General features: G+C 45.4%; 1 protein-coding gene across 9 annotated transcripts in view; it reads right to left on the reverse strand.

Annotated features, from left to right (window-relative positions):
* Positions 1-27836, reverse strand: part of MBNL3 (muscleblind like splicing regulator 3) — a 91293-nt gene that overhangs the window by 36961 nt on the left and 26496 nt on the right. For 6 of the 9 annotated variants that reach the window (XR_003987495.1, XR_003987494.1, XM_030449380.1 and 3 more), the window contains exon 2: positions 21172-22220. The exons of the other annotated variants lie outside the window; for them this stretch is intronic. Coding sequence is in view for 4 of the 6 variants with exons in the window: in XM_030449380.1 (XP_030305240.1) it covers positions 21172-21345 (174 nt within the window). In the remaining 2 variants the exon portion in view is untranslated. The remainder of the gene's footprint in view (positions 1-21171; positions 22221-27836) is intronic. 9 annotated transcript variants of the gene reach the window in all.

The raw sequence follows: 27836 nt of genomic DNA on the forward strand, positions 1-27836 counted from the left end.
ATCCTAAGCATCCTGCACAAATTCCCTTCTTGCTGGCTGCTACAGCAAGCTGAACTGTGCTGCAGAAACCAGGCTTTCAGCACAAACACTTCATGTTTGCACCAGCAACACAGGTCTTTTTAATCCTAGATGCCAGTGAGGGGTTCCAGAGCAGACACGTTTCTGATTTTAATGACTGCACTGTATGTTCCATCAATCACCTCAGTTCAAGTACAAGTCTTTAAGCTTAAATGTTGCTTTTCACACACTGGAAGCTGTAGCAGACTTGTGCCCTGACTGTGCTGTCTTTTCCACAGACACCGATGATGTGCAATGACTGACAGCAAAAAAAATGAAAAGAGACCAGGCATGAAAGAATTTCCATGTTTCACACAAAGCCAGGCACCAAAACACAGCTTGTCTACATAACTTTTCCCTGCATGAAGCAGCAGATTTCCACCCCTCCTAGAGGAACCCAGTGGGGAGGCACATTCAGAGATGTGCTGGCCCTGCTTACTCAGTGCCTGTCAGTCTAGCACTGAGGCACAAAATGCTATCTGCTTTCCATTCCTCTGCACATGCACAGAGGATGCCTCCTGGCCCAATGATCCTCACTCCTGCCAGAGCATGGCTTCCACATATGCAATACAACCTTAACCACCATGGTGTCTGTTCCCTCTGGGAAGCAGAAAGGGGGGAACTCTGAGCTTCATCCCTGTCTCTATGCAGCACAGATAACATGTACTGAGCAAACTACCCCTACTGCCCTCTGCTCCCTAAGGAGAGAGAGGTAACAGGAAGCAGACTTGGTTGGTAAAGCTCCAAGTCCTTCACCTTATAGGGCTCTGCAGCTTCGAAGTTACCCTTCCAAGAAAGCAAACTACAAGGATGTTCAGAACTGTGCATCCACCACTCCAACTCACTGCTCCCTACAGCAGTTTGTCATTAAGCAGTCTGCTCCAAAGCTGAGCAACAGGCACACTGTCTGCACTGTGTGGCTCATCCTGCCACTCAGCATACAACATAAAATAGCATGGAAATAGCATGTTTTCAGCTGGAAAACAGGAGGCTGGAGCCAGCAAATTAGCCTGATCATTAGTAAGTGTTCAGTCTCACAGATAGGTGTCCATGCAGCCAAGCTGTCATTTGCTGCAGTTCAAATCTCTGCTCTGGTGCATACCTTATCTGCCATTCCCTTCACCAGGCTAATGAAATGTTAAAAGTTATGCTGCCAACTGAGTCAGTGAGCAGTACAACCTTACAACCTCCCAAGAACATTGACCCTGCCACAGCACCTCAGATAATTTCTGCTTAATAGCAATGCTTTTCTCCTCACAGTACTGGAGCAGCTCACTTCTACAGAGGTTTTAACATGTAATTATGTACAAAGCACTCCTCAAATGTGTTCTCATGGAAGGTGACTAGCCCACCTACCAGGATACTAAAAAGGTCTAGAAGGATGTAGAGAAATGACACATCACCCCTGGGCCTAGACAGATCAACTTCCCCTGTTTTCTTTGTAACTAATACTTGTGTATTTCCCAGACAAGGAACTCCATCACTCCCTGCATCTGTAAAGCTCTTCCTGATTCTCAGCTGCAGTTTTGCTCCTCCTGCAAAGCCTAAAGCTTCTCTTACCCCACAGGGCCAGAACTGGAGTTATTCCCTTCCTTTCTGAAGAATGGTCTACACTTAAAGGCTGTAGCCACATCCACCCCGCTTCCTCAAACCCCTCTGTTCTATACTATACAAACCATGCCTTTTTAATGTTGTCAGTGCAGTCTCCAAGATTTCATTAGGCTGCTCCCCCAGTCAGCCTGCACCTCTACTGGGTGGGGGACATGTACAGGGCATGTGCTCCTGCTAACCCCTTACTAGTGCTGTGCAGACGCAAAGATTTTTTTAACACATCCTGTAGATGACACTGCTGCTGATACTTCCCTGAGTGACATTTTCTTCCCTTCTAACAGTGTAACACTTTTAATTGACTCTCAACATGCCTTTTCCAGAACTACTACCTACCCCGCTATGCTGCATCCTGTATCATGCAGCTGATTTGCTTCAATACAATATTTTGTCCTGATTTTATTGAATTCATACTCCTTTTTAATGGACTGTATTTCCAACCTGTCAAGATTACCTGCAACTCCACATCTGGTTCCCTAAAATGCCTGCAATTCCTCTTAGCCCAGAGCACTCTACCAATTTAACAAGCATACTCTATTCTATCATTGAAGTCATAAACCAAAAATGAATAGTCTTGACAAGTAAATCCTTACAGACTGCCACTGAACTCATTTTTCAACCAGTTGTGAGTTGTCACATCAAGTTTCTCCAATGCTTAATTCCCTGTCTTGTTTGGAAACTGATTTGTGCTGCTCCAAGACTCCCAAATCTAATGCTTGAACTCCATCCTCCCTCTCTCCCTCTGAGATAACTTATCTCAAAGGCTTTCAAGTTCTACTGCTTTTCCTCCTCCTCTCTGGACACCTGTAGAGATACTATTGAGTTAGTGCTCTGCACCCCTCCTGTGCCAGCACCTCACCTGCCATCAGGCATGCACTTGTACACAACCTAGGGCACAAAGAAGCTGCTGCCTGAAGTTACTTGCAAAAGCAATAAAAGTAATACAGCACAGCCAGATGCTGACATTTTTCAAATGGAGGTGTAACACCCATTTAGAGAGGGCTCAAAGACTGCTGTTATGGTGTGGATCCTGCTGTGAAGAGATCATAGCTGAAAAGAAAAAGCAGAACTGCTAAATGGCAATCAGCCTTGAAGGGGAGGGAAGCAATTCAGACTTCCTATCACCCAGAATTTTCAGTTTCCATGTATGTGGGTAAAAATATTAGGGTTAAGGTTAATCTGATAGCTTCCAGGTATGGATGATTTAGACCTTATGAAATTGATGTTCTAGCTAGCAATGAGTACAGTTCATGAAGACATCATTTGCTGGAAAGGGGATTTAAACAGCCCATAAAAAGCATAAACCATAGTTTTCCAATGTCTCTAAGATGAGCCTTGCCTAACTTCTTTGAACTTCACACCTCTGGGTCTAAAGAGCCACCTCCCTGAACCTGTCCAGATGGAGAAGAAAAAATGCTAAAACCATGTGTTATTTTAGCCCAGTTCAGCTCCTCTGCAGTCACTAGAGAAAACTCTTCAGATTTTACGCTGTTCTGAACAATGTCTGCAGCTGCAGCATGTCAGCTCCAGCTTGGGGCTACTGAGACAAACAGGGACATGTCTTTTGTCAGGGTACAGAAGACAAGAGCCAGACCTGCCTTTCCACACAGCTTCAGTGCAAAAGCCTTAGTACCTGTCACAAGCTTTCAGGGCTACCAATGCTCCCAGCACTCTCAAGGCAGCCCCAGCTCATTGCTGAAAAAACAACTGAACTTCCATGGCTTCAACAAATGTAGGGTCAAGCCCTTTCTGAGAAAGTCTAGATTTGGTTTTGACTGAAATGACTGAACTCTGATGCTTTGCCTGATTTCAAATGAAAGCTGGTGACATTCAGCAGCTATGACAAGAGTTTTGGCTACTTTTAAACCACAAGCTCAGAGCAAAGCTCAGCAGTATGTGCAAGTGGAAGGCAGCTCAAAAACCCTCAGAGCAAACCAAGCAGCCATGCTGTGTTTGCTCTGCTGATGTATTCTTCAAAGTCTGCCCAGTTCTCTCCCTGCAGCTGTGGGGTAGAGCCCTGGGAGGCCGACCAGCAGATAAACAAGTACCTGTGTTGAGTGCTTGGGCTTAAAAGAAAAAAAAGTTCAATTCCTCTGTCAAGCACAGCCACATCAGTCCAGGTAGGGCCTAACTCACTAAATGTCCAGTTAAAAAAATGCAGAAGGAAGAGGAAGCAGAGACAAAAATCCCTGGGTCTAAGACATGGGTGCTGCTCTTCAGCCTCCCATCTCACCCGTGTGACTGCTCTGCTGGAATATTTTTGATTTGCAGGGAGATGGAAGGAATAACACGAGGAAGAAAAATGACATCATAATTTCTGCCAATATATGAGTCCAGAAAAAAGCTGCCAACAGTAAGCTGAGGGGACTGCTGAAAACCCACTGCTAGAGACCTGTAACACCTTCATCTCTTTGTCATTCTGGCCTTTCTCTAGGAAATCCAACCTCTATCACAGACGCAAACCAGTTCCCAAGAGCCTGTGCTCCTGCATGCCTCTGGCTAGGGGAACATGGTGTGCTGAAGCCCTTTCTTCCATCACTGGACTGGAAAGCAAGCTGCCCCTTGCCACCAGACACATGCTCACCGTGGCCAATGTACAACATGCCAGGGCTTGGGTGATTACATGAGGAACAGCAGCACTTTACACAAGCAGGGGACAAGCTTTCCATCACATGGCAGAAACAATTTAGCAGCTGAACAATTTCAGAGAGTCTCCAGATGCAAAAAAAAACAGATGCACAGCATGGACAAATCCTGCTGGAGATGCTGGTGCTTTAAGAGTGTGTATAAAAGCACTTGGACTGGGGGTTCTCAAGATCAGATGCACTCTGCTAGGATTCAAACATGCTTATCTAGGACTTGCTTACGAAGTCTGCATCCTCAAAATGTTTGTCAAGCTTGTTTTTGTTATACATCTCAAACCAGAGCAGGAGAGAAAAACAAAGCAGAGACAGCAGCATTTCTACATCCTTGACTCCCTTTTTGCTATCACCTTAACCACTGACAGTTACTCAGAGCTACTGCCAAAAACTTCAAGCCACTGAACTCAGCAGGCAAATCTAGCCCTGTACAGAAAGGATGGGACATTGGCATGGAGCTTGAGTATTTAAACAAGCTCCATCACCCCACCATTTTTTTAAAATTTTAATTAGAAACAGGGGGGGAGACATGGAACTACAGTATTCCAGCAGACTCTAAGCAGCCACAGGCACCAGCCTGAACACCCAAATCCCCCATTCACCTGGCAATTAGGGAAGCAGAGAGCTGCTGTGAGTGAAGTTTTACTTTTGCACAGTGCTGAATACAGCAATGTTCTGCTGATTTTCCCCAGGACAGCACAAAGAGGCCGTGGCTGTCCTCCTGCTTTCAAGCAGGATTTCAATTCCAAGCTGTTTGTTACACTTGAAGGTTCTTACAAACTCAGAGCAGTTACTTTGTTGGGGAAAAGCCCTGTAGCTCCTTCATTAGATTTTTACATCTTGACAACTCTTTCCAGCTCTGTTCTCCCTGCCAAGTTCTCTTCATTCAGGCCAATGGTATGCTCTGTTATGCTCAATGAAAAACGTGTATTGATTTTAACATTTTTGGTTTCTGGAACATTTTTGCTTGCTCCAAGCAATGGACAATGTTTACCAAGTCTAAGAAACATATATTTAAAAAGTATGGCATTGCCCCAGTGTATTTTTTTATGAGCCACAGAGCAGAAAAACATGTTTATCTGAGAGATTGCTACCAGCAAATTTTATTCCACAAAAGAGGCACAAAGACTTCATCAAGCTCTTTTTTTATACCTGCCAACACATTTTCATTAGGCTACATTTTGTGAACTGTATTAGTCTGTTATCACCACATATCTGAAATAAAGTTAAAATAGAAGTATCAACAATTTGGAGTTCAGAACTGATAATTTTTAATGTCTTTCGGGTATTATTCCATGAGTCTCCAAGGTTCAGGAATGTTAAAAGCACAATAAAATGTGCTTTAATACAGTATCAAATACAGGCTCTCTCCAAGTGAAATAAGCTTTTAGAGACATCCCTGGCCACAGTCCTGTTCCAACAACTGATCGATAACAATTATGAAGAATGCATTTAGTGCCCAGTAAAGAGAGCACCTCTAGAAGCATGTTTAGCCCTGGGATCACTGCATGTATTTAGAGCAGGAGGTGAATCAGGTGATATCCTGAATCATTAATATTCCTGAGGGTGACTGTTTCAGCGTGGGACTATTTGTAAGTAAAGAAATCAATTCTACCTGAAAGATAGAAACACTGGCATGTCATTGATTTTCCTTCTGTAATAAATAAGAAAAAAACATGCCAGTCTCTGGAACAATAGGGCACCACTACTATATTAAAAACAAAACAAAACAAACTTAACACAAAAGAAAAGCAAACAAAATAAAACTGCTGTCTTACACCTTTTGTTCCCCTCAGTACTGTCCCTCTTGATTGCCAGCATTTTAAAATACCACATGCAGTTTCTCTTGTCCCTTAAACCACTTTTTCATTGCAAATCCCATAATCCAATTCTACAACTTTCACTGGCTGATTGAATCTGTCAAGGTCATATGGAAAGCTGATGCTTCTGACCTTCTTCTACCTGCAGTTGTTGAATATTACAACTGCAGCAGGAAAACCACACGTAGACAGAATCAAGTAAAGTACATTAAAGCCCAGGAGAATAAATGTTAAAGCACTGTTTTCATGAATACAAATATTGGACTTGTGACCACCTCCATCAGCCTTGCTCCACGAGTTTACACAAGGTAGAAGGCAAACAGGGAAGCACAGAGATTGATAACCAAGTGTCTGACCAAAACCCTCCCTCCTGTCCTATGGAGGTCAAAGCCATGCTCAGAAAACATCATTCTCAAACCATTCTGGAGAGCAAAATGAAACCGAAAAAAAAAAAAAAAAAAAAAGGAGATTTGTGGGTGGTTGCTTTTTTGGCTGTTTTGTTGTTGGTTTTAGTTTGGTTTTTTGTTTGGTTGGCTTTCTCTTTTTTTAAGAACTTGGAAGAATGTAACTATTTGCCAATTGATGATTAGCCCAATTTTTGAGCTGTTGCTTTGCTCCGAATGCAACAGCTTCATGTGCACAAACAGATTCCTGGTTTTCAAAAAATAATGAAAAAAACTTTCAAAAAAAAAAAAGCCCATTAATTCCATCTGGGCTGACAATTCCCAGGGAGAATCTTCAGCCTGGAAAATGTAACTCTTCAGGATGTGCTTCAGCCTCAGCTACTGATGAGCTGCCAGGGGGTAACACAGCAGCACCCTGAGCAGAGAAGAATGCTGGCTGGGCTCTGCTGAGCATGCTGATTGACTCCTGCTGGGAAACACCATGTCACTGCTACCCTGGCTTTCCACCCTTCATCTGGAAACACTAAGAGATGGCAGAAGTGGACACTTTAGTCCCTCTGTGCAATAGCTTTAGCCACTAAGGAGGTGGCTGCAGTGGAACAAGTAGATACAGAAGGGGGTGAAGCCCTCAGTTGCCCCTGAAAGCCAAAATTGACTCCCAAGTGTCTGTCTGAGCCCAGGAGGCTGATGCTCCAAGGCAGATGACACCTTCCTGCTCTTGGCTGAGATCTGCAGATCACAGAAAGAACATCAGAGAGCAAAGCCAGCTTCCCTGTCCCTCACCCTGATGGCTGCACACTGTTGTCCCCAGCTCCTCTACTACCCTTGCTCCTCTCTGTACTGATGCCTGTCTCAATTCACTACTCCCCATTTGTCTCTTCTCTGTTGCACACTGAAGTCCACCTCTCCAGCCACTTTCTCCCACAGCAGCGCCTCTCTGGATAGTTAAGTCCACCAAAGACCAAGATTGTGGCCTTTGCGTTCCTGTTCCCCTCTTCCCCCTCTGTGCAATGGGCTGTGCAGGTTCACACTCCCTACCTCACCCAGCCAAAGCATGCTCTTGTTCCTGACTCCAAAGAGTCAAGCAATAAACCATTCCTAGGATATAAATCAGCATGGAGGCTGCAAGGAGGCTTTTTACCTACTCCATATTCCACGCTGACTTACAGACCCAGAATTCTGAGTCACAACATGATGCAGGGCTCAATGACTCCAAAATCCAGAAACAGAGCTCTGTTTTCTCCATGCAATGTTAGGAATGCGGATTATCAGGATGATTTTTATAGAAAACAAGACTTCAGATGCTGAAAGGTTAATTCCATGTAGCCACTGATTAGATCTGTTCCCTCTCCTGTAACAAGAGCTGTAGGACAGGACACTGAAAAGATTGTACAGCCTCACTGCAGGGTTGTATCCACTTTCTCCTGCAGGATGCAACTTTGCTTTGCTAGAAATCTTGACCTAAATTCTTCTGAGTGGCACTGGTGTAAGTGCCAGAACAGCTAAGAAAGGAATGTGTTGTGTGTGTGTTGCATTTGTGTCTGTTTGTAGGTGTATACCAGCAGACCAACAAGAATGGAACTGATCAGGGGTTTCATTTAATTTGTTTGGGTTTTTGGAGTTTGTTTTTTAAATAACTGCCAGATTTACTTTTTTAGGTTTGCCAGTAGAACAGAAAAACTGGCAGAGCATAGAAGCAACTAAAGCATAGCCATGTGGACACACTTGCTTATCAGGGCTTCAGTCACAAAGAGCAAACTGATCAAGTTACTGTGGGGTTTTCTGTGTTCCCCGTGCTTTCCAAACTCCTGCCCTCAACTTGTACTCTGAGCTGCTTATCCTTGTCCTGGTCACCAGTGCAGTACAGACTGCCTGATGCTCAGCCTTTTGTAGACAAGGAGGAATGCATGGATTAGCTTTTAAAGGCTGTTTTCTATTAGAAAGCAATCTCAACAACATTAATTCCTTAGGCAGGCAGACACCTGACATGTATTCTACTTCTGCCACAGACAAGAGATACCTTCAGACAGCACAATTCCTTCCCAAAAGGGCAAGAAGAAAAGGACCTTCCAGTGCCCTGATCGAGTCCAGCCAGGATGAGTGGTGCAGTGCAAATATTCTTTTTCTTATAGGTGAGACAGGCCTCCTGGATCAGGCCAGCAGAGATTTTTTTCTGCAAGGAAGGAGTGACCTTTCCCGAGGACATCTGCAGCCTCTCCACCACGTGAGAGAGGAGCAGCTGCAAAGAAGCTCCCGTGTCATTACCGAGCCTGGAATGCAGCAGGACCGGTGCCGACGTCAGTGAACACCCGGCTGGAAAAAAAAAATGTTCTCTCCCTCGCCTAAACCCAGATAGATGGGCTGGTGTCAGGGCCCTGGCAGAAATCCTTGCCCAAACTTACGTGCAAGTACCTCTGATGGAAAAGTAAAAAGGAATATTAAGGAAAGTACTAACGCTTTTCCTCTGTCTGGGCTAAGCTCTGGAAACTTAAAATAGTTATCTGAGAATTAGCACAATTAAAATAACAACAAAAAATTTCAGTTGTGTTTCTGTCCCAGATAATGTGAGCTCTATTCTGAGTAAAGACTTCTAAAGATATTACATTACCATGGAGTCTTCAAAAAACCCATGCAGAGAAACACAAACCAACAACACTGAAAATCCTCTTAATTCAATCTGTGCTTTACTGCACAAGACCACAGCAGGGAGTTTTTGGCTGTGGGAACACAAATACTCATCAACGCTCCAGCTCAGGGTCCTGCTTCAATTACTACCCAAAAAGAGACAATTGCAGCCTGAAAAGTTTTCAATACCAGTAAACCAGGCCTGGTGGGAGATCCCCAGGTGGCTTGGGGACTCAGCAACATTGAGACTCCATGCCAGCCACTCCATGCATGGTCACTGCAGCTGCTGGGCTGGGGCTGGGATGCCCTTAGTGCTTCCTGAACTCCAGCCTGTGCTTCCCATCTCTGCATTGGAAGCTGGAAGTACTCCTGTCCTTTGCCTCTCAGCACCCAGGGGTTCCCCCCACCCCATCAACTCCCCCAGCTCTGGTGCAGGAGCATTCTGAGTGGGCTTGGGTGACAAATGTGAGGCATCAAGGTCAGAAAAGACCTCTAAGATCATCAAGTCCAACCATTCACCCAACAACTCCTAACCACCAAACCATCTGCTGTAGCTCTTCATCTCTGGAACACCTCCAGGGACGGTGCCCCCACCACCTCCCTAGACAGCCTGTTCCAATGCTTCACCACTCTTTCTGTGAAGAAGCTTTTCCTAATATCTAACCTGAACCTCCCCTGGTGGAGCTTTAACCCATTTCCTCTTGTCGTATCACTGGTCACCAGAGAGAAGAGGCAGTGTCTGTCTCACTACCATCTCCTTCAAGGTAGTTGTAGTGAGCAGAGGTCTCCCCTCAGCCTTCTCTTCTCTGAGCTGAACAGCCCCAATTTCCTCACAGCCTCTCCTCATAAGGATTGTTCTCCAGACACACACCTAATCAGCTTGGGTCCCCTTCTCTGCACCCTCTCCACCACTTCGATGTCCTTGTCATACTGCAGTGCCTGAAACTGCACACAGTACTCAAGTAGTGATCTCACTAAGGCAGAATATAGGGGCAGGATCACCTCCCTGGTCCTGCTGGACACACAGTTTCTGATACAGGCCAGGATGGAATTGGCCTTCTTGGCCACCTGGCCAGGGGAGGTGGCAGGAAGGCTGTGCTGGTGCCTTGGGTGCTGCACACCCCGCTGATGCTGATGGTGAGAGGTCCTCACCTCATCCCCAGCCTCCCTTGCCCTGAGGGAGAGTGCCCTGGGGATCTGCTCTGGAGTCACCCCTGCTTTCTGTCTTCTCACAGCTTGGTGGAGTTCTCAGACATCCCTGCTCTGCTTTTAACAATCCTGATGGGTCTCCTGCTCCTGAGCACCTGAGTCACTCAAGCCGCCTGCCCTGCCCCAGCTCCCACCCTGCAGCATGCCAGAGGCTTTACAGAGTGACACAGCAGGGAGGCAAAGTCCCTGGGGAGGTAACCGTGATGATTACCTCTTCATCTGCAAGTGCATCAGATGCACTGAGAAATAAAAATGACTGCTGAATCAACAGGAGAAATGGAAGGCCAGAGACTTGCCTTGCTCAGTCTCTGCAGAAACCACACCTAACAGGGACAGGGGGCTGGGGATGGGAGAAGGAAACAGAGCAGAAAGGAGAAACAGGGCATAAGGCTTCAAGTCTTGTGCCATGAGAGCAACCTTTATGAGGGCTTCTGCGGAGATCACCAGGGTATATCTTTAATGCCTTCCCTTATAGCATCTGGGAAGAGGCAACATTCCCTCCAAAGACAACCATCTTGAAACTTGGTTGGTTTATGAAACAAGATTCCCCCAAGGGCAGGAAAGCACTTTCCATCCTAGAGCTGGCCTCAAACACTTGTCTCTGCCATATCTCAATGACCTTCCAAACCCTCCTTGAAGGCTCATCTGCATGTTTGGCTTTCAGATCTCTGCTGTCCTGGCTACTCAAGCACTACTGCATGGGCTGAGGCTCTCATGCCCAACTCATCCTGTGCTTGGTATCTCCAGAACCACGTGGAAGAGACCCCAGGAGCAGAGCCCAAGCACTGCACACAGCACAACACTACATGAACTGACCATATGGGATCAACCCACACTTAATGGCAAGAATGCAAACTTCTCTCACCCTCTGATCCTGCAGGAGCTGACAGAGGAAGAAACGCCCATCAGTGGGATCAGCCAGCACTGCTGGGATTATACACAGAGGTTTTGTTTTCAAACTTTGCTCAGTTGTGTGTGGGCTCTTTAAGGACCTAATCTCCGTGTGACTGTTCCCAGCACCAGCCATGCCCCTGTGGTAATTAAAGATTTAGGGAAGCACCTTCTAATGACTGCTTCATTGGCTCTCAGGCAGGCCACCTGAAGCTGAGCTGTGTCAGTGCTGCCCCTGGCCATCTCTTCCATCTCAGTTAGATACTCCGAGCTTTCCCAAACGCCCCTGAGAGCTGTTTTCTCTCAATAAGCACCCAGAACTAATCACAGCACTCCAGAACTGCTCACTGAAAGAAGGAGACAGAGATTGACTCCTAAGGAGACAGGCACCAACCATTCATCTGACAGGGCAATGCCCTGTGATACTATACCTGTTCTGCAGCACTAGCTACTAGGTTGCCATTCTCAAGACTGTTAATTAAAGCAGAATTTGCCTCTAATTTCTCATGGTGCTCTGTGCACCTAACTCAGTGAGTTACTGCTTCCCCAGCACCCTCTAAATGGACACACTGGGCTGGGCAGTGGGTCCTTTTAATACATACTATGTCTTTCTTTTTTTTTTAATTCGCATTCCACTGCTGAAAAACTCCCCCAGAGCACAGGCTGCCACCTTTCAAACAAGGTCAGATGCCGACCTCCTCCCCCACTGCCAATGACCTTATTAGCACTGATCATGGTTCTAATAATATCCTGCAATCTAAGCGGGCCATCTGCTCTAACACTTCATTACAAACTTGGGGAATTGCTTAGTTTGAGTACCCTGAAGTCCCAGCAAGCCCCTCAGGATCACATCTTCACCATGTTGCAAGAAAGGCACCTCCACCTCCCAGCTTTCCAGCTTGGAGCTCAAGCATGCAGGTAACAGCACAGAACTATGCTCGGGTGCTGACTTCAGACAGAGGTAAAAAAGCAGAGTCAGAGACTACAAATCCATCACCCCAAGCATCCACAGCCTTGGACTTTTCTGACAGTGGGGACACCAAGTAACCATGCCACTGAAACCCAAGGCCAAACACTAACCACTTGTTCAGAGAGTAAGTGCCAGGGCTGCCAAGAGCAGACATCAGTGTTACTTTTGTAAGTATGTAGTTTTTACTGCACGGACAGCAAAAAGATATTATCTAAGCACATAAACTATGGTTGTGCTGAATATTTTCACTGCCATTACAGGAGAGGAGGCTTTTGTAACAGACAGGTAAACTTGCAGAAGAACTAACTGTGTTTGATAGCTCTTTAATCAAAAGGACCCAGGGTTTGAAATGCTTACTTAGTTAGGACATCTGTCTAAAACACCCAGAGTCTTGTTACTACAGTAGCTCAGCTCCACTCAGTCTTCAAAGGAATTTTGTTTGTACTGCTCCTCTGAGGTCAGAAAGAGCAATTAGGCACAGAGACTGACAGTACAACACTTTAAAGCAGCCCACATCATCACAATGCTTTGAAAGATGACTTTCCAAATCTTGGCCTTTCAACTAATCAAAAGGCCATCATCAGACATGGCATTAGAGAGCACATGAGGAGGAGGGTCAGTGCCTGCTTCTCTGCAGTTTTATGAACAGCAGTAAAACAACATAAATAAGCCATAAGTAAACCTGTGCCTGTATGGCGCTGCATTCAAAGTGCCTCAAAGCATTTGTTTTAACACCAGCATAACAATATTTATAGGGGCAGATTTTCAAGGAGCTCAGCTCCTCATTTGAAAATTTAACCACTTACTTAAATGTGGGAAATGTTAGATGATGGGCCTGGCACTTATTTTGTTTTAAAGTTTCCAGATAACTCAGTTACGTAGATGCGTGTTACTGCACCCTCCTTCGATGGGTGAACCAAGTGTCAGAAAGCTATTGTCAGCACAGGGATTACATCAAACAGATGCTATGATGCTGAAGAAATTTACCAACTCCACATGCTCATTCAAAGTCACTCTCCTCCTCAAAGGCATCTTCCAGCACCTTCCCTCAGCTGGCTTTGCTGGGCTAATGCTGTCATGGATGAGCAAGAGAATTAGCTTCACTGAGACAGCAGCAGCCACATCATGGCCGAGTGTGGCTCCATGTTTAAAAGATCCTCTTTTCCTCAAGCTCTCTCCAAGGAGTGAAACTTGCAGGTTTGGGGCACTGATTTGAATCCCAGTGTTGGTTACTGCTATAAATCAGAGCTAGAAGATGTAAAGCTTTAGCTTCCTTCCCCACGTGGATCTGGCATCACTACAGCTTGCACCACGGCACCTGTTGAGGTGCCAGGGCTGATTGCATAAACACACAACCCTCTGTGCTCCCTGGGCCAACTTGTGACTAACAGCCATCCAAGAGCTGCCACAGCTTGCTAGCTGGGCTTCAGCACCCCATCTCCCTCCTCCCAGGGCAGAGGAATCCCCTGGGGCTTGCAGAGCACCACACCACCTATGTGCTGGGTCACGGGAGCAGAGCTTGTGCTTGCAGATCCAAGAAGAGTTGGCAGGACTGCAAGCTCCAGGGTGCATGTGCTGAGAATGTGCAAAGAAACTCTCCCAAAATGGAAAGCCAAAGGTGTCAGAGGAGACAACCAAAGTGAGTTCTACCCCTTCAGAGAACAGCTGAGGATCATTTCCCTCCCTCAAAACTCGATGCAACAGCTCACTTCAGCACAAGGAGCTCTTTGCTGCCCACAGGAATGCTACAGTGCTTAAAATCAGGCTTAAGCATTTTGCAAAAATGGAACCTCAATCAGGAGTTGGTTTTTTTTTTTCCTTAAAAAAGGAAAGTGAGCCTCAGGAGCAGGAGGTGGCATGCCCTGGCGGGTGCAACACTGCAATATGCCCATAAAAGGTTTCCAAATGTATCTGCCTAAGCACACACAGTGGTTCAGAAGAGTCACATCCCTAAAGAATGTCTCCCCTGCTTTTTTAGGCAAGTGTGAGCAGCAGTCAGCACTTTACCATCATCTTCCCAACCGAAACCAAGGTTTCTCTTGGCTGATATTAATAATGTAAATGCTGCTGGCTTTATCCTTTGGGGATGGTGGTTTGTGTGTGCCACATGGAAGACGACCGGGGAGAGGAAGCCCTGCACTGCCAGGGCTGCCCTCCAAAGTGCAGTCCCAGGATAGCTACTGCTCTGCTTTCCAACACATTCAAGGGAAAATGAACACAAGCCTGCAGCCCAAGGAAAAGCTGTAATAAATAAATTATTTGACGGAAGAAATGGGAGAGGTCCTGTGCCTGCCCTTTGTACCAGAAGCACTTCCCAATGTGTCAGCCTGCACTCACACCTCTGCCTCTTGAACCTGACCTAGTGACACCATGCATGAGACTGGCACCTCCAAACACCAGGTAACAGCAAACTTATCTGCCCCTTCATGGGAAAGCCCTTCAAGAGATATATGGGGGTCAGGAGGTCTGGGAGACAGTCACTGCTCTTCGTGTTCAGAAACAGAAGACATAAGGCCATACCTGGTGTCATCCTGTGGCTGTGCAAAACTTAGCTGTTACTGGCACTCATTCATTAATGTCTTCACATTGACCAAGCCTGTACAAGAGCTTTACATGGGGAAAGCAACACAGATTTGCCAAGCACCCAAAAAAGGCTTTGCAAAGCAAATGTCCAAATTCACCCAGTATGTACCCTCCACCTGAAGAGGAGTCTGAGGTCTGCTGCATAGGCCAACGTGGCATTTGAGGGACCAACACTTTCAGGAAGAAGTGCCCAAGCCTAACCAATTACAAAAATATGAACTTAAGTACTTAACTACTGCTACTACTACTACAAGTGTCACACTGATAGCTTTGGAGTGCATTTCCTTTTCAGACAACTCCTGCAAGCTTTATCACAGGCTCTTAACATCCACCTCTGTACTGATGGCAGCAATCTCTGTACTGACTGAGTGGCAGTTCAAAGTACAGCCCCCCCAGCTCCTATCTCCATAAATCCCCAAGAAGCCCTCTATATTAAGATCAGTCTCACTTCTCACAGTTCCCATCACTGCTACACAGCACTCCCAGGACTTCCCTCACTCTTACAGCAATGAGTTAGTAAGGGAGCACCCCTACAGGGTGGCACAAAAACCAGACTATGGATCACAAAAGCTATGGATATCCTGCCTTTCTTGCCTTGTTACCCCTGCACAACACCAGAAAGACCTAATGGAGAAACGAACAGGGTCAATGCCTTCTTCCTCCACAGCATGCCTCAAAAATCACCTGCTTGCATTAAAGCATAGTCAAGAGTTTCTGCCAAAGACTCTGCCTTGCATCTTCGCAAATCGCTGCAATAAGTAAGACCTTCCCACCTCTGGCTGACTATTGCTGTCCCTGCAGAGTTAGCAGACACCACCAGCTTTTTTCCAGTTACATGCACACATCATCCAGCACCTCTGCACAGAGCCAAGGACCAAGGGGATTTTAGCTCAGATGCTGGACTTCATGTTCAGCATCTAAGGTACTCTGTCCTCCTACTAATGCTGTTGTAGAGGCAGTGACCTGCAATGGAAAAACAAAGAGACAGCTCAGGGCAGCAACCTTTTAAACCTCACTATAAAGATTCACCAGTGCTCATCTGTCATGGTTCAGCTGTCAGAAAGTCACAGATAAATAAGTGAGACTGTTGGGACATCAGAGAAACCTATGGATAATGGTAAATAAATCAAACACGCTCTGCACAGACCTCTGTCCTACAGAAAGATCAATTAGGCAGATTAAAGCAACAAGTTTTATCTTTCCCTGGAGAGCTGAAGGTGCCTAGGGAAGACACAGACCATCCAAGTAATCAGCTTGACCCCAAGAGGAAGCATCTGCAGTCCAGACACTGGGGCAAGTTTTAAAGATACTGAGCCACAGGCACCACCAGGTGAGCTTCTCCATCAGTAGTCTCCATCACAAAGCTTTGCCAAAAACCTTCAGGAGACATGGAAGAGAGTATACCCAGCATGTGTGCCAATTAATTATGCTGCAAAAACAAGGAGCATGTTGTAACCCATACAAAAGAAGGGATCAGACCTAAATAATGTTTTTTCATTTAAGCCCTCATTCTCCTTTAAGTACCACTTTAAGAGAAATACAATACTAAAAGCTCTTATAAATAAGCTTAAATACTTTCTCCCCTGCTTTTAGTTTTTTGATTCAATGGTTATAAAAAGTACTCATGATGTGCTGTAAGACACATGAGCATGTAGACAAGACAGAAAGCTGCTGCAAATCCACTTCTCATCACCAAATGCTGTTTTTACACAGGTAAGTACCTTAATGACCAATGGAAAGGAGAAGTTTCTCACAAAGGTGACTTGGCTCAACACTGTTCATCTGGTTTATTTGCATCTCCATTACACTGAGCTGAGAAAGCCCGACAGAGTGTCTCCAAAAATATCTCTATGGCTTTGTTTGCTTTCTTCTTCCTCTTTAAAACCATAGCCATATGCTAAGTTTAGTGGGTGTTTTCAGTTGTTTCCTAGTTTGGAGCTCATTTAAATATAAAAAAAAAGATTTGATTGCAAACCAGTAACAGAAATAATTCTGGTGAAGTCAGCATAAACCAGGTACAAATTAGCATGAAAACTATAAGGAACAGCCTCAGGTACACCAGTTTCAAGATCATACAGTGCATTCACTGCACAAGCACAGTGAACTTTTTAGACTGCCAGGGGACTTTGAATACTATTACCAGATAATAACACCTCTTTTAGAAAACAGACAATTTAGACAAAACTACACTTTTAACTCCTGATTTTATGCCTGTTCACAGACAACTTTTTTCTTTATGTCTAAAAAAGAAAAGCTTTGAAACACGCAATGGCTTAACCATGTTTTTTAAATTAGTCCTTTCAAAGTCAAAATTCATTAAACCCCTGAAATTTTCTCCACACTATTTTCTTTCAAAATGCTCTTCAAAAGTTTGATTTGAATATGGAAACATCTACATTCATAAAGTAAATACAAAAATTTTAAAACAAAACACAACCAAAACAAACACATCCCCAAAAGCCAGGCTTGTCATTTTTTTCCCAAAACTGTAAGCACACAGTGAGGATACCCAAACTATCAGCAGGATAAATAAAAGCCTCTGTAAACAGCTGGTCTGCATTGCCTACATATTTTTCTATAATATGTCACTATCTCCTGGTACTCATCTCTCAGCTTCCTTCTCAATTAGTGTTTCTAGTGACCAAAGAAGGTGCTTTTTTTTCCTTCCTGACATCTTTAGAAACAGAAGAACACAACTAAGGATTTCTGGCTAGGGAATTAAGCATCAGACAGGCTCACACCGTGTCCACCTGATCCAGCCTGAATAGCAAGGTTCATGACTTGAGCACTAGCAGGCAACCCACAAGAACTGCCACAAGCCAGCAAACTGTGTCCTGACCCTTGCAAAAAGCATCAGCTAGGCACTAGCAGGTGCACACTAAACCCACGATGAACCCAAAGGCCACCTGGGTTTAGAGCAATGACAGGACACTCCTGTCCTTTGCTCAAAACATCTCAAGAGGTGCCATGGGACCTGCCTAGGAGGTACGACAGTGCATCAACTGCTGCCCAGCAGCTCTCATGGTCATTTCTGGAAGGGGTGGCCCAGCAGTGGCTGTGCCTCATGCCTCTGGACTGCCCTCCCCCAAGCAGTGGAGCTTGCCCTTCCATTCACACAAATTAATTCAGACATCACTGTTCTTCCAGAACAACGAAGGGGGAAGCGTTAGTAGAGAGTGACAGTTCTCTTGGCATCCAATTCAAATCTGTGAACAGCTTCTCACAAGAAGCTATTTTTAAGTTTTATATCAGTCTGCTTGAGAAAGCTTCCTTCTGCTGCCTACCAATGTGCAAAACTCCCCCTTTGAAGAGCCACAGCTCAGGACAGCAAGATCCAGCCCTGCACTTGCAACCTAAACAAGAGTCAGTATTTCATCACCAAAAAGCATTTCCCAACCACACAACACCCCTGCATAGCATGTCCTTATGAACCCCACCCGAGCATCAGTGAAGCCCCCACCACCTTCAGGAGTGCTGGGTGCTTAGAGGTAGCACACATTTTCCCCTATGAAACAACCCTGAGGCAGACTGACTGCTTCTGGGAGCATTACTGCTCTTACCACTGCAAGAGGCAGAATTCCCACATGAGATTGAAGGGAAAAAAAAAAATAAAAAAAAATGAGATGCAGTAAGCATATAGATGCTGTGCATGACCTGACCAGTGAGGTGAAACCATTGTATGCTGGGTTATCAGAAGTTCCTGTATGAAGGCATTGTTCAGGCTTAAGAGGTCTGTGAGAAAAAAAAACAAGGAACAGCACTACACAATGGATGCAGATAAGCAACCTCTGAACAAAGCCCTGGGCAACTGCGAGATCACAGGAAAACTTATTAGCTGCAAGCATCCTATATCCTGTCTCAAATAAAGCAACCCAGATGTTCTGTTAATGCAGGGTGTGAAAAGATGAAAAGAGCACTAGAGCAGCTATTGAGCTCTCCAGAGCAGAGAGGGTCAGTGTTCAACAGCTGTCCAAAGGAAACAGCAGCTGAGTGCACAAAGATGTCCACAGGACAGGCAAGAAAAGCCTCTTCTTCAAAGGTCTAAGCATGTAGCATCTCTCTAAGTCACCAGCAAGGGAGGCCACTGGGCTCTGCAAGCCCAGCTTCAGCCCACAAGCAGGAAGACCCCAGTTGAAGAGTTTAGTCACCAGGGTGGTTAAATCCACTGCAAAAAGCAACACATCCTCACACACACAGACACTTGAGGACTGGATCTCTCCATGGCACAGAACAGGGCTTTGCCAAGCAAGAGCAACTGGAGCCATGGCACTGGGGGCACTGGAGGAAGGAAGGACTTCAAGACTCACTTCTAGTTTGAGAACTGGGGTGCAGAAACAGCCCCACCAGCATCCCTTGGCTACGTGCTCTGGCTAGTGTGACCTCTCCTCCTAGAGTGCTTTCCAAAGGCAGAGCTGTCAGCTCTCTGCAAGCCTTTCCTAAGCCTGGAAAATCTTTTGTCTGAAAAATTCAGGCCACTTAACTAGCATGTAATGGGCATCTGCTACTGTATCAGGAGGAGAATGCACAAAGAACATGAGTTCACTGGCAGTTACACAGGAAACATGCTGAGCTGTAGAAGACCATACTCTACTCCCCTGGTGCTTTTTCTTTCTCAACATGTTTTCCACCCCATTCCAAACCACTGAAGTGCGACAAGTGCATGGGATTTGAACCCCAGCTGCCCATACATTTGGTCTTGCACATCTCACAGCCCCAGATGTGCACAGAAGGCACAGAGAATCCAGGCATACTGCAAACACTGCACCTCCACCTGATGACACCGGACTACAGAGCAGCTCAGAGCCAAGCCAAGAGGGATGGAGGCACAGGGGGCTCTTCCCCAGGACACTGCAAACATCAGGCAAGTTCTGCAGGGGTCATGGTACTATCCTACATGGCATGACAGTGCTCCTTTCAGTTCACAAATAAATGCTATAAAATATAAACATGATGCTCTCTTCATTCAAAATATCAGCACCACCACTGGCTACAAGTCAAAAGTTTCAAGGACATAAAGAACATGACTTTTTTCCCCCCTCTGATAAAAATATTTTGTCTCTCACTGTCAGCAAACAATCAGTGTAAATGAACATTTGAAAGTCACTGTGTAGCTAAGAGTCATTGCATATAATCAGATTAAAAAGAGTAAAAGCAAATGCAAATAGGAAACTTGAACTTCTTGGCAAATGGAAACAGAAGTGAAAATATGAAGAAGCCACAAACAGTAGTAAAATGGGTAAACTCATGCTAGACTGGATCCAGCCCCAGTCTGAACCTGTGCATAAATAATTCCACCAGTACTGTTACTCATTATGTTCATAAAAATAAACCCAAATCTTTTCAAGCAATAATTGAAGTTCCAGGGAAAACTTTCAAGCTTGTAAAATTTACCACATTCCTTCTAGAAACTCAAACAGGTTAATTAAAACATTAAACACAATGTCAAGAGTTCTCAAAAGCAATCAGTTATCCATATTGTCTCAGGGGTTTTATCACCCTATTTAAAACAACCTTTGAGAAGCCATACCTTTGGGGAAAAAAAAAAAGAAAAATAAATTGGTTGCTCCCTTCCTGCAAACTGTGGTGAAGCAACTCTGAACACAAATGCCCATCTCCTCTTCTGCAAGGCCACCATCCCCCCACCCCAACTCAGCCCCTGTGGATTTGGTAAATTTTGAAAGTCACCCCTGCAGCTCCAACAGTGTCAAGCAACCAAGAGCCATGCAAAATTGGTTCTGCAAAGACAAGCACTAGCAAAAAGTCTCAGCTGTAAATCAAACAGGCCCAGTAGAGCCTCTGTGCTTCCACGTCCCTTGCAAAAAGTATTTTCCCAAAGCCCATTTTTTATGGGAGCAGTGCACTCCCAAATATTCTTGATGTTCCTTATCTACAGGATGGCATTGGAGGGCATCTGCAAATCTGTCTCCAGAAAATACATATAAAGTTGATTCATAATTTTAAAGTACTGGGTTTTATTCTGCTCACGAAAAGCCCATTTCAGATCCTTGTGCCAAATGTGCAGCCAGTATGCTCTGGACACAGATTAAAACACTGGGGTTTGGTTCTCTACTTTTCTCGTTTTAAGTTTCATTTGCAGCCCATAATGTGCATTCTTCATTTCAAGGACGGCTCTATCAGACCTGAGCTATCACTGGAAAATGATCTGGATAAAATCCTCCCGCTCTGTGATGCCAGACCCAGCCTAGATGTCAGGAGCTACACCCTGCACCAGCAGCATCCTCCCTGCAGGAACAGGGAGCAGTGAGCAATCGTTCTGCAAATCCCACACCCTCGCACACCGAGCCGTTCGGTAGAGAAGGAAAAGCAAGTGAGCTTAGGTAATGCACGTGTCAGACAGTCCTCACCTTTAGGGAGTCAAAGCAGGCAATAACTCGACCATTTTCCACATGGCAACTCCGTGACGGATGGGCGAACTTGCACTCTGCATCAGACCGAGAACAAGTACCTCTCTGAAACTCTCGACATACTTCTAATGTCAGCCATTTTGTATCACGAACCAGGGAAACGTTTACAGCCATATTAAAAAAAAAACAAAAATGAAAATGCAAGCAATCACACCCTTCTTCGGGGAAATATTTACTGCTGATAATTTTTTTTTTCTTCTTCTTCTTTTTTTTTTTTTTTCTTTTTTTAAAAAAAAGGGTAAAAAAGTGAATTCAAGTTAAATGTGAAGAAATAACTAACTTGTTGCTTTGGTAGAACTCCTATTCATCAGCACTTAGGTTTTCATTTAAGTCAAATCGTGTTTGTTTAAACAAGAATTAAACATAAAGCCAATCATAAAATAGAAATCTTATCAGAACAACTGAAAATCAAATTAGAGGCCAGCTCCTAAAAGTGCAATTGTAGAAGTTAAAATATAAGTGTTATATTTTGTGCCACTGCCGCAGTTACTTGCAAATAACTGGCAGACTTTCAAAAGAATTCTGTGCTCTCCAGTTAATGGTTTCAATTATTCTTGCAAAAAGCATATGCTGCTGGCAGCACTTCAGTTTGTGGAATGGTCTCAGTCCTTGGGGAGAAAACTTCGGGTTTGCTTTTTATTTTTCCTTCTATTTCTTGCTTCTAAAAATTACGGTTCGCAAGCATCAAAACGAGCAAAAGGACGTCTGAATATTTTTTTTTTCCTCTTTCCTTTCTTTTAAATATTTGCTACATACTCGGGGAAGGAAAAAATGGCTGAACAAATTGCGTATAAACGGGGAGGAAAAAAAAAAAAAAAAGAAAAGAAAAAAAAAGGGGGGGGAAGGGGGCAAGGCTGGAGGAGTTGCCGTCAGGGCACGAACCGCAAGCAACGCCGAATTAAAAAGAAAGGGGGGCGAGGGGCAGAGAGAGGCAGCCCTAGACAGAAATCCAAGCAGCGGTGGCTTCAGGAAAGGCACTTTTCAGCAACCTGCAGGAAAAAGAGAAATAGAATCAGCCAAGAGCTGAGGCTGCCCCCGCTCAGGCGGGCGCGGAGCTGCCCGGTCCCCAGCGGCGCGGCGCGGCCCCGGCAGCCATTGTGGGCACCGGGGGCACTTCCCGCACCGAGCTGCGCATGGGAGGAGGAAACCACCAATGGCGTTCGGCCTTGCAGGAGCAGACCCGGGCAGCCAACCCATGGCAGACACCGTTCCATAGCGGCCCAGGCTGGCAGGCGAGGGGTTTCGTGCCCGCCACCCGAAGAAAGAGCCCCAGACCCGCGGCCCTGCCTTGCGGGGCGGCCCCCAGCCCAATGCCCCGCGCAGCGCCCGGGGGGGCTCGGCCCAACCCAGCCTCGGCGCAGAGCCCCTGGCAAGGCGTCCCGCTGGGCTTGCGGTGCGGGATGGGCTGTGTCACCAAGCAGCCCTCCCAGGCTACGAAATGAGTATTTTGTGCTCTTTAGTCCTTTTTAAAATCCCCCTTCCCCCCCCCCCCCCCCCCCTTTCTGTACGAACGTTCAGACAGCGAGCAGCTATCGCTTTATTGCATAAAAAGCAGAAAGACCTGCTATAGCTCAGCCCCATCACCTGGAATTTTTAAGGGGCTGTATTTAACCCATAACTAGCTGCAGAGCTGTTCCAGCAGGAGCCTGGGATGGCAGATGAGGACAAACACTTGCTCCTCTAAGGATTCAGAGCCTACAAAACTAATAGCAAACCCGACAGAAAAGTCTAAGCCACGCACACACCACAGAGGAAAACATTAACTCATTGTCATAGCTGTAGTTTTCTACCCCACTCAAGCCTCGAATTACAACTCCAGCAACTCTTTAAAACAAGCAACTTTCAGTGCATTCCTATTCAATACGTCCTCGGCATACACTAAAAGGTTAAGCTGTCCCGAGAGCTTCCCATTCTAATATTAGTTGTCCCAATGCCACCGGATAGGATTGGGCTGTTTCCAAGTTCCCAAAATCCATCCCTTTAGTAAAGTATGGCTGCCCAGTTTTGCAAACACTTGACAGGAACAGGATGCTGCACGTGTGACTGCTATTAAGACTTCAAGCTTGCGCAAAAGAGCCTTCGACTACAAGAAAAGGAAGCTTAAATTCTTCTATTATTATTGGTGTGTTACTGCAATTACACTGATCAGTAACAAACCTACTGGAGCTGGAACAGTCAAACAATGCTACCAAGGAATAAGTGTGGGAAGAGATTGTCATCAGCAGCAGGAGGTGGGGCACAGAGGCTGTTTGATTAACAGATCAAATTATTCCACATTAGAAAAACATTCATTAAACCTACATTGCAAGTATTTTCTAGGCTAATTAGAGTCAAGTTCATAATAAAAACTGGCCAGATTCTTGCAGTCCAGCTTGTAGCATCAACACAAAGGTTAGTCTGACCCCTGTTTCTGGAAGGACCTTTGCATTTTTGCACATCAGGTGGGGAACAGAGACTGCAAACATCAGATTTGCTGAGTGTGTTTTAAATTTCAAAGGAAAATCTTTTTAAAAAGCACATTTAGCCATGCTCAGGTATTCTGGGTTTCATAAGGAACAGAGATGCTCTAAATGCCAATTTTGCAAACAGGGCACATTTATACAGGAATCCCATTCACTGATGTGTGAATGCCCCATCCAAATGAGCTCAGCAAAGCAGGAAAAGATGCGTGGAAACCTTTTGCAGGGAGGTAGGGGCTGCCTGGGCGCAGCTCTTAAAAACGAGCTAGAACAGGTCATTTATGGGTGGGGATTAGAAAGAATGCTGTCTCTCAGAAGCTGCTCCTAGCAGACTGAAATACAACCATCTTGTGGATTAAGTGCCTATTCCCCAGCTTCATACTCCCAGGGAAGCAAGGGTCTGTTAATGCCGGGCTTGAGTATCATGGGCCTCAACTTGACACAGTTAAACCAAAATGTACAAACACCATAGAAACATCTGCCACTTCCCAGCCCTTCCACCTTGAGAAATCCCAAAGAATGTAACAAACCAAACATTCATCTTGCTCTCACCCATGTATCTCAGAAGTACGCACAGACACACAGGAATATGCCTGCACTAAATTGCTCAGTCCTCAAGATGATAGGAATCATACCAATGGAAATCAAATGAGTCCTACAAATACATTAAACTGCAAACATCAAGTCTTTCAGATACATGTTACATCGATGATCTTTTCATTTGAAAACTCTTAGGAGGGAAAAAAAATCCAGACAGGTAACTGAAGAAATCCTTGCCAATGTCCTGCTGATGGAAACTGAGATCTGCCCCACTTTGCAGACGGGCACACGTCTGTTCAATGAGCAAGAGACAAAAGGAATATTCTGTGCTACAGTAACAACCTACCTTCCTGCAGAAGGACAGACTATCATTTGAGACCCTGGGACTAGGGCTCCTGTACTGGGGGAAATAAATTAATAAATTTTTAATGCCAGGGGCCTCAGTTCTGCAGCCTGCATGTCGAGTGGCAGAGAAACACGGCAGCAGACGCTGCTCTCTCATCACTTGTTTGCTGTGCATTCAGCAAAGCACTTAAGCACATGCTTAACTTTGGGCGTACCAACAATCTTACTGGAAAGAAGAAAACCTGAAGCATATACTTAAGTGCTTTGCTGAATCAGGGCCTAAATAAATCAATCTGCTTCACAGGTTTATCAGGGCTGGGAGGCCAGCAAACACAGGCTGCAGTCATCACATTTTGGCTTACGTGACTGCAGCCCACAGGAGCACGAGTTAGGCTTTTCTGCAAGTCAACAAATAGAGTTCTGTCAGTGTTTGGATTGCTGCAAATTCCCTCTCCATGTGGCCAGGCAGGTCTGACATCACCCCCAGTGCTGTACACTGCTGCAGCCAGGCTCCCACACACACTGCCAAAGGATAACACGCATCAGACAGGAACCTGCCACTTGCACTGTATAGCTGCAGTTCTCCATGTTTCAACTCCTGGCAACAAACAACAGTAACTATTCTCACCACAATGCATCCTTGTAATTTCCTTGTATTAGCCATTTTTGGGGGGGAGGGGGAGTGGTAATTGGCATTTTATTCACTTTGTTCTCCCACTTCAACTGGGAGGAGCATCCATGCTAAAACTAACATAAAACAAGGATAAAAAGAAGCTCCAGAAAACACAGGCTTCGTTAGCATGCAGGAAATACAACAAAGGGTAGATGTTGCCTTTTGAACCCTTCTCAGCAAGCCAGATCCATTTGGCAGAGCTCATCTCCTCTGCTACCAGATGGGCCAATCTCACTCCAAAGGCAGTAGCATCAAAGCTGGAGAAAGCAGTGAAGCAGAGTGAAAAGCTACAGCCTTTATCCCTGTAAAGAAAATATAATACCCTCAAAGCCCCTGCTTCAGGGCCACTTCCTGAGCCAGACTAATTGCCCGGGATACAGAAGCTTGCTCCAGATGTCAGACCCAACCTTGCAGCTACTGAAATGAAGGGGCACAAGGGCAGTCTGAGGAGCAAAGGTCACACCAGGGCTCATCTCTGGCATGACTGAGATGTCCTCGCTGCTTGAGGTAATGTGAGGACAAGTATATTCACTTGATGCTTGAATTCTTCCTGCTTTGCATGAAACCGATCCCCTTCCACTGACACCCCCCATGGATGTCAACTTGTGAGGACACTTCCTGACAGCTGAGTTCAGAGATGGTAATTTATGTGACAGGGTAGACTCAGGCAGCTCCCAAGTGTAAATGATTCTATTTAAAGGGGTTGGGTTTTTTGGGTTTTGTTTGGGGTTTTCTGTTGGGTTTTTTTGGTTGGGGTTTTGTTGGTTGGTTTTTTTTTTTTTTTGGCTGTGGCCTTTGGGGGGGGGGGAGGTATTTGATTTGTTTGGTGTTTTTTTGTTTGGATGGTTTTGGGGGGGGGGTTGAGAAGAAAAAAATTACTTTTTCAGCAAGGTGGATTCCATATTTTTTGTTCTGCAAGGATTTCTGGGCCACAACTGCTCAGATGAGAAGCAGAAGTGCTGTTGTCCTAACTGGCAGTCCTGGTGAGAGAGAGCAGCAGCTATTCCCCTTTGCCTCAAGTGGAACAGGGACAGTGAGAACAGTGAGGGGACACTGGAGCTTTTCCAAAGCCAAGTTCCAGCTGTGCCTTTTCTTTAGCACATGTGATGCTGTCTGTACTCCTCTCTTCAATACAAGCCACTAGCATATGACAGAGAAACCAAGGACTCGCTCTCCTGAGTCTGAGCCCAGCCCTGTGCTGCCAGGCTACAGCATGCTTTACAGTTCTCAGTTACAGTCAGTGAAAGCACAGACCCAGACATCCTGGAGGGATGGACACCCTGGAGGCACAGCAACAGAGAAACTGTGCTCTTAACACTGTAAAATTCAGACCTCAAATCTTCAATCAATTTCACTATAACTTATGTCCCACCCCTGAACTACTAATGTTCTCCAAGTGTCTAGATATTGGCAGAGCCAAAAAAGAATGTCTGGGTTGTTGTTTTGTTTTGTTTTTTTTCCTTAAAGCTGGCAGCAAAAATAACACTCACTTATCAGTCCTCGCACCTTTGAGGCAATTCTGTGACCCTGGCTTTTCATTGCACCTTAATGGGTACAGAAGACCTTAGTGCACCCACCACCCCCTCCTCAAGCAGCCAGAACGGGGGAACTCCTCATTCAAACACCAGTGAGATGTTTCCACTATCAAAAAAAACCCCCTTCCAATTAAATGCTGTGTTCCTGGAAACACTGCATAGCAAAGAGAAATGGAAACAATGAAAACAGAACATGGAACACTTCTGTTCTGAAAGAGAAACAAGTCCTCAGAATACCAGTACCCATCCAACAGCATTTTCACATTCCCACAGAAAACAGTCCAAGAATCTTCTCCAGTCCTTTCTATTTCCTCCACTTTCACAGCAGTAATAAAGACTACCTCATGTAGCAGCACAAGGAACCAAAAAGGCACAGTCAAGAGCAAGAATTTACCAGGGAGTGTTAGACCAGTACACTTATGAGCAGTGATGCATGGGAAAAGACAGCCTGTATTTGTGGGAACCTTTCAGTCAGTGAGGAGGGAAAAGAAGTCATCCAGGACCCACCGAGCCAGGAACCTGACATTAGTTCAGCTGGCTGACATCAGAGAGCTCATTTTGGGCCTCAAAGAAGTCCATGGCCAGTGAGATGCTGCCGTTATCAGATCACAAGGCAGCTCTGCTTCGCTTCAGATTCATTTAAAAGTGGAACAAGCAAGAAAGAAATGACAAAAATAACACCCATGAGTCAAGACGTGAATCCTCCACTACTGCAGTCCTAATTAGCAAGGGGCTCTTCCCTTGCATCAGATAAAATGCAGCAGTGCTCAAATTCCTACAGACTCCAATTCCTCTGCCACTGCAACACAGACAGTTTGCACACCACGGGGCTGCCTCCAATGTGGGCTGGATCCCACCTCCCACGCTGACACGGGCTGTGCACTTGGGACAAGTGCCATCTCTGCAAACCTCAGCATCCCATAGCTTCCCATCGCCTACACACTTAATGGGCTGCAGCACGAAGCTCAAAGAAGGTCAATTTATTTTCTGCCACCTCCAAGAGGTGCTTTTGTGTTAGAAAATAATACTCTTTTATGTTTCCACTCTGGCCCT

Source organism: Calypte anna, chromosome 4 (assembly GCF_003957555.1).
Source record: "Calypte anna isolate BGI_N300 chromosome 4, bCalAnn1_v1.p, whole genome shotgun sequence".
In the NCBI taxonomy this organism is placed as follows: domain Eukaryota; kingdom Metazoa; phylum Chordata; class Aves; order Apodiformes; family Trochilidae; genus Calypte; species Calypte anna.